At 40.6% G+C, this 6,237-nt stretch overlaps 3 protein-coding genes across 7 annotated transcripts in view; 2 read left to right on the forward strand and 1 right to left on the reverse strand.

Moving 5' to 3' along the window:
- Positions 1-327, forward strand: part of si:dkey-7l6.3 (zinc finger and SCAN domain-containing protein 31) — a 3,792-nt gene extending 3,465 nt beyond the window's left edge. The window contains exons 4-5 of one of the 4 annotated variants that reach the window (XR_001311352.1): positions 11-209; positions 241-327. Coding sequence is in view for 2 of the 4 variants with exons in the window: in XM_014022012.1 (XP_013877466.1) it covers positions 33-60 (28 nt within the window). In the remaining 2 variants the exon portion in view is untranslated. Of the gene's footprint in view, positions 1-10 lie in introns of all 4 variants that reach the window. The other 3 variants (XR_001311353.1, XM_014022011.1, XM_014022012.1) reach the window with 3 other exon arrangements.
- Positions 1-3,185, forward strand: part of LOC106527203 (uncharacterized) — a 10,234-nt gene extending 7,049 nt beyond the window's left edge. Inside the window, exons 8-11 of the mRNA XM_014022007.1 lie at positions 663-1,065; positions 1,863-1,948; positions 2,016-2,094; positions 2,166-3,185. Coding sequence (XP_013877461.1) covers positions 663-1,065; positions 1,863-1,948; positions 2,016-2,094; positions 2,166-2,935 — 1,338 coding nt within the window. The 3' untranslated portion in view covers positions 2,936-3,185. The remainder of the gene's footprint in view (positions 1-662; positions 1,066-1,862; positions 1,949-2,015; positions 2,095-2,165) is intronic.
- A 2,240-nt stretch (positions 3,186-5,425) lies between these two features.
- tmem71 (transmembrane protein 71) overlaps positions 5,426-6,237 on the reverse strand; it is a 4,593-nt gene continuing 3,781 nt past the window's right edge. For both annotated transcript variants that reach the window (XM_014022016.1, XM_014022015.1), the window contains exons 8-10: positions 5,966-6,027; positions 5,798-5,847; positions 5,426-5,710 (exon numbers count right to left, since the gene is read on the reverse strand). In XM_014022016.1, coding sequence (XP_013877470.1) covers positions 5,687-5,710; positions 5,798-5,847; positions 5,966-6,027 — 136 coding nt within the window. In that variant the 3' untranslated portion in view covers positions 5,426-5,686. The remainder of the gene's footprint in view (positions 5,711-5,797; positions 5,848-5,965; positions 6,028-6,237) is intronic.

Below are 6,237 nucleotides of genomic sequence, written 5' to 3' on the forward strand. Positions count from 1 at the left end.
GGTCCAGAGGGTCCTGGACTGAGGGCTAACGGGTCCAGAGGGTCCTGGACTGAGGGCTAACGGGTCCAGAGGGTCCTGGACTGAGTGCTAACGGGTCCAGAGGGTCCTGGACTGAGTGCTAACGGGTCCAGAGGGTCCTGGACTGAGGTCTAACAGGTCCAGAGGGTCCTGGACTGAGGTCTAACAGGTCCAGAGGGTCCTGGACTGAGGTCTAACAGGTCCAGAGGGTCCTGGACTGAGAGCTAAAGGGTCCTAACAGTTCTGGAAACATTTGTTTTGTAAACAAGTTTGTTGAATGAGTTTAATAAAAGGAGTGTTTTTACTGTTTTTATTTTAGTTTTAATGGTTAAAGCTAATAACTGAGTTGGTTTTATTGTCTTAATCTCTATCAAACAGTTCATAGAAAAAAGATAAAACTGAAAAAAAAACATTTAAGTGCATCAGAACCATTAAATATGTTTAAAAAAACAACTTGATCTAAAATAAGCCAGAAAAATAAAGTATTAAATCCAGTAACTTGAATTAATACTTTATTTTTCTGATGAACTGCTTAAAAACAAAATATAATCAGTGACAGTATTTACTGTTGTCATGTTTGACGCATGCGCACTTTAATRTAATGCTTCGCGCATGCGCACTAGCAGTTCCTTCAGTTCCCGTAGCGAGGCAGCGCTSTGAGGGTAAAAAAGGCCTCATTTTGTGAAAACAAAGAGCTTCTGTCTCGTGGACCGCTCCGCTCCGGGTTCGGGATGCCTCCGGCCGCCACCTTCCACGCTCAGCTGGCTTCCATCATGGAGGTTCTGGCCAACACTGCCGTGGCGGAGATCTGCGAGCTGGTGGACAGCGGCTACGCGGTGCTGCAGCTGGAGATCAGCCGCGGCCGCAAGGAGAACGAGGTGCTGCGGAGGAAGCTGCGGCTCATGGAGCTCCGGGCCGCCCGCACGGCCGTCCTGAGRAACGCCTCTAGCGGCTCCGGAACCGCCGCCGCGTTGCTGCCCGCCAGCGGCCGACCGCGAGTCCATCTGCTCGGAGGCTGCGGGCCGAGGCGGCTCGCGACACCCGCAGGTAAAAAAACAACACCGAGATCCTTCCGCGCATGCGCAAAGTAGATCCAGCCATGAAGTTCAGCTTTTCAGCCTTTTTTAATGAGAAAAACTGAATTTAAGCGGTTTAATTTATTTTAATATACGTATATAATATAATATTACATTATTGTAACATTATTTTGTTAAAACAAGATCWATGCGTTTAATTAGCAGTGTTAATTGTTGAAATAACATTTTAATTTATTGGCTTAAAGCTAAAACTTGAGGAATGTGACATTAAACTTGTCAAAACAACATTTATCAAGAGCTAAAGTTAAAAGTTCATCAAAACTTAAGCTTTAAATCATGTTAAAGTTAAATAATATAGGTTAGTTAACAGTTAAAATTCTAAATAAGACAAAGAAACTATATTTGAACAAAGTCATGGATCAGTGTTATTTTTATAAATTAATCTTTTTCTAATGTAAAAGAGCTAAAACTTATAATATTAGTTTTATTTTTAAACTGGTGGATTTTATTGAATTTACTCACAGTTGTGTCGACAGGAAGCTGCAGGTCTTCATCTTTAAACTAAAACCTGCTTCAGACCTGGACCGGTTCTGAGTGTCACCAGGTTCTGCTAACGATGTGTTCGTTTACATCAGGTGTGTCGCAGCAGGAAACAGGACTGAAGGAAAATCACCACAAAGTTCCCTGAGGAAAAAACTGTTTCACAAATTAAAACAAAAATTTAAAATAAATCTAAAATCATTTAATATTAATAATCCACACAGAGGAGGTAAAAACTGAATCWGCTTTGTGTTTGTGGTTTTAAAGACGTCGGCGCAGCGATGAAGGGATCCAGTCGGGACCCAGGTCCAGGTCCAGGTCCAGAGCCGGGACAGGAAGTCACGCTGCAGACGGTGAGTGAAGACGAGGAGTCGCGGTGTTTTACCTGCTGCAGGGTTTAACCGTCTCCTCCGGTCTCAGGTGTCCACAGGTGAGACGTCCGCTGTCATCAAAGTGGAGGACGACGAGGACGAGTCCTGGACTCAGTCTGGACCGGACCGTAAGGGTTCTGAGTGAAAMCTCTGGTTTTAAAGGTTTGGAGAAAAGTCTGAGGGTCTGTTGTGTCTGCAGGGGGTTTCTGTCGCGTCACCGAGGAGCAGACCGCCGAGACAGAAGCTCCGCCCTCGCTGGTCAAACAGGAAGTGGTGGAGGACAGCAGCGGCGTTTCGTGGACGAGCGGTGAGGTCAGCACCTCCACCCAGCAYGCCCTGAGCGGCGCTGAGAGGTCCGGCGCGTACGGCTCTCTGGTGTTCGAGCTCCAGCACGTCTCCCAGAATCCCCCGGAGACCGCCGCCCGAGTCCTCGGGGACGGCGGGAACGTCTCCGACGACTCGGGCGGCGGCGGGGCCTTCGGGTTCAGCCACGGCGAGGGGGGCCAGCCTGCGGCCGGGCGGAGGGACRCCGCCGGACAGAGCGCGTTCGTCCGCAGGGACGGCTGGCGTCTCCAGAACCGGGTCYGCAGGGACGCCTCGGGGACCAAGACCTTCGTGTGTAACTGCTGCGGGAAGAGCCTGGCCTGCCTGAAGAACCTGAAGACCCACATGAGGGTCCACACGGGCGAGAAGCCCTTCATCTGYGCGCTCTGCGGCAAGCGCTTCTCCGACTCCAGCAACCTGAAGCGCCACCAGAGCGTGCACACGGGGGAGAAACGCTACGGCTGCGTGCACTGCGGGAAGCGCTTCGCCCAGTCCGGCTCGCTGAAGGTCCACATGAGCGTCCACAGAGACTGCAAGCAGTTCCGCTGCTCGCTCTGCGGCAAGGCCTTCACCTCCGGGGGGCACCTGCGGCGCCACATCGCCTCCCACGCAGGAGAGAAACACTTTGCCGCTGCGTCGCCGTGACCACGAGCCACCGTTCATCAGGAGCCGTGCAAAAGTCCTGATCCATCTCTTCGTGTGTCCCGCCAGCAGACGGTTTTAATCTTTTAAAATGCTTTCAGTCGTTCCGAACAGAAAGCTGTTTTTAACTTTGTATTTTCTTCAGGTTCTGGTTTTCTTGTGGTGAAATGTTAGAAACTTTGATCTTTTCCTGTAGTTTGGTGATCAAATCGTTTAAATCCTGCAGCAGTTTCACTTCCTGTTTTTGTTTTTATGTTTGAAACTGGAGCTGTGACCAGATTTAAAGGGGCAGTATCATGTAAAATCAACTTTTGAGTTTTATATCATGTTATAATGTTATATTCTAATAAAGCAAATGAGTGAAACTGAAAGTGAAACTTAAACTGTCTGCTACTCTTAACACTACTTTTCAGTGAAGCTCTTTTCAGATTAGAAATACCTTTGAAGAAATGTATTTTCAGATGCCAAGTAAACTGCATCATAGCGCACACGCAACCCCCCGAAATGGACGGGGCAGAAGCGAAGGAGGTTCTTAAAGAGACAGAGGCCAATTTCAAGGCGTTTAGAAGAGGAAGTGATGAGAAGACAAGTTTATTTTCTATTTAAACATAAAAACAGCATTTTAATAACAACTAAAGGTAACATAGATACTTTATTATGGTATAGTATTTAAATATATGCCTGAGAAACACATAATATTGCCCCTTTAAAGCCTGTTTTGTTGCTTTATGTCGGATTAACCAAGATTTCTTCACTTTTACGGAGTACAACTTTTAAAGAATAATTCAGATTTTGTGTTTTAATTTCAACAAAAGTTAAACTGAAACAAGTTTTGATTTTAAAACAGCTGCAGGAAAATAAAAACTCTTTAAAATAAGTTAAATCAGTTTGGTTTTGTTATTCATTATATCAGTTTATTTGTCAACAATCATTTACGGGAGGGGCAGAAAAATAAATCTTAAACACAGCGCCGCCTGCTGGTCAAATGTTCAGTTATTCCAAACTTAAGTTTAATCATAAGATTTTAATTTTAATTTGCATTTTTACAGATTATTAATTGAAGATGTTTTTTTGTTTCATTTTGCTTCTGGTTTCAGATTATTTTTCTGCTCATCCATCAGATTGTAACATCACAGAAACAAAAAAATAAGTTGTGAAAGTTTCACGTCTCAAAGTCTAAAAAAAGTGCAGTTAAAATAAAAAGATCAAAGATTTTGTTATTTCACAAACATCTAAAGCTCAGAAGGTTCACATGTTAACTATTACTGAAGAAAAAATACAAACAGGAYTTCCTCTTAAAGCTGAACTAAAGTGTTTCTAATTCTGACAAACTTTGTGTTAAAACATTTTAATAAAACAAATAATTTCACAATTAATACAGAAACTTAGTAAGTGCTAATAAATGTAATAATATATTAGACGTTTTGCTTATTTTGGCACATTTATCCACTTCCTGCTTCAGATTGAACCCTGATTTCACAATAAAAGTTTAGATTTAATAAAATATTTGTAAAATACTTTGAGTTCAGGTCAGAATCTGCAGCCTTTTTACAACWAATTCAAAACTTTTTGACAGAAATCAAAAAAGAATCTAAACTGTGGAACCAACAGAACCGACCCGCGGGTCAAAGGTTCTGGTTTTTTGAGCTACAAACATGAAAAAACATCTGATAAGAAAAGTTGTATAAAAGCGTACACTTTGTTATTATTTAAACATTATTTTCACGTCACAGTTAAAAAACATTCAGATCTTATTTCTACACATTTTCCTGATTCATTTTCTCGAGCTTTAACTGGATTTATTGCTAAWGATTGTTTCTCTTGAAAGAAAAGTTTAGAAACATAAAATAATATTTTGTGAGATGAGCACAAAACTCTATTTCAAAATAAAAGCACATTAAAAAACTAAAAACTACTGAATTTTTATTTTATATAAAAGGTGAACAAAATCTTTAAAAGAAACAAAAAGCAAAAAAGTTAAATTTAATTATTTAATATTTAATTAATAGATTTTTTCCCTTTTTTGTCTGAAGATTTTTGTTCTTTTAGGTCAAATAAATTCACATTAAAGCAGATCTGGTTTTACTGAGCTGTACGTTCAGTTTCTGCAGGACTAATCTGTTTTATTAATATTAATAATAATAATTAATAATCATCTCTTTATGCAGCCAGCTGACAGAAGATACTTGAATCAGAACCTGGTGTCTCCAACACATTTCAGTTTAAGATAATTGTATAAACTCTCTTTTTATCACTTGATTTATTTTTGATTTGTCAAAATTATTTTAACGTGACAAAAGCTGCAGAAAGTTTAATTAAATTTTCTTGTGTCATTAAATCATTTGAAATGAATCAGATCTTAAAGTAGTTTTAATAATTATGATTTAAAAACTGGACAAGAATTTATAAAACTGAATCTGATCTGTTTCTTTAAGTTGTTTTAAGTTTTATCTTTGAGYCTGAATGTGTTTAAGAAAACAGTTTGGAGAAAAAAAGCATTGATTTTGTATTTAAAATAAAACTTTTTAACATTTAAAACAACAACAACAGATTTTAGCTTCAGTTCTGATCCAAACAGGAAGCTGCTGACCTGATTTGTGGTTTTAATGTAAAAAAAAGTTTAAATTGATTTAAAATGTGGGTTTTTTTAGCTTTCGTTCCCCCGGAGCTCAGAAACTGTAAATAAAGCAATAATTATTACATTCCTGCTGAGTCCCGTCAGGACTCTGGTCCTGACTTGTCTCTGGTCTGGGCTCACTCGTTGTTGGATGTGATGTCCTGAAACAGAAGCAAACAGAACCGGGCCGTTAGTCTTCTGTCCTCCTGCACATGGAAGAGGACAAACCAGGTCTGGACTGGACTCACCTCGGTCTTGGCTCGTCTCCACTCCCCCAGAGGTCCAGACTTGGTCAGAACTGAAACATTTTAGGAAGAAAAATTATTAAAACGTTACTTTTAAAGCTTAAAACTTTAAAATAAATCAATTTTATTATTTTAGATCAAAGTTGTTTGTTCGGCTGCAGACACACTCACTCATGAAAGTGGCGACGGTCACAAACACTGCTGACGTCACACTGGAGCTCCACCACCAACACCTGCAGGACAGACACACAACACTTCAGCTTTTCAACAGGTCAACTTCACTAATCACTAATCCACTAAACTAACAGATTCACTAATCACTAATCCACTAAACTAACAGATTCACTAACCACTAATCCACTAAACTAACAGATTCACTAATCACTAATCCACTAAACTAACAGATTCACTAACCACTAATCCACTAAACTAACAGATTCACT

This window comes from Austrofundulus limnaeus, unplaced genomic scaffold (assembly GCF_001266775.1).
Source record: "Austrofundulus limnaeus strain Quisiro unplaced genomic scaffold, Austrofundulus_limnaeus-1.0 Scaffold315, whole genome shotgun sequence".
Taxonomy (NCBI): Eukaryota; Metazoa; Chordata; class Actinopteri; order Cyprinodontiformes; family Rivulidae; genus Austrofundulus; species Austrofundulus limnaeus.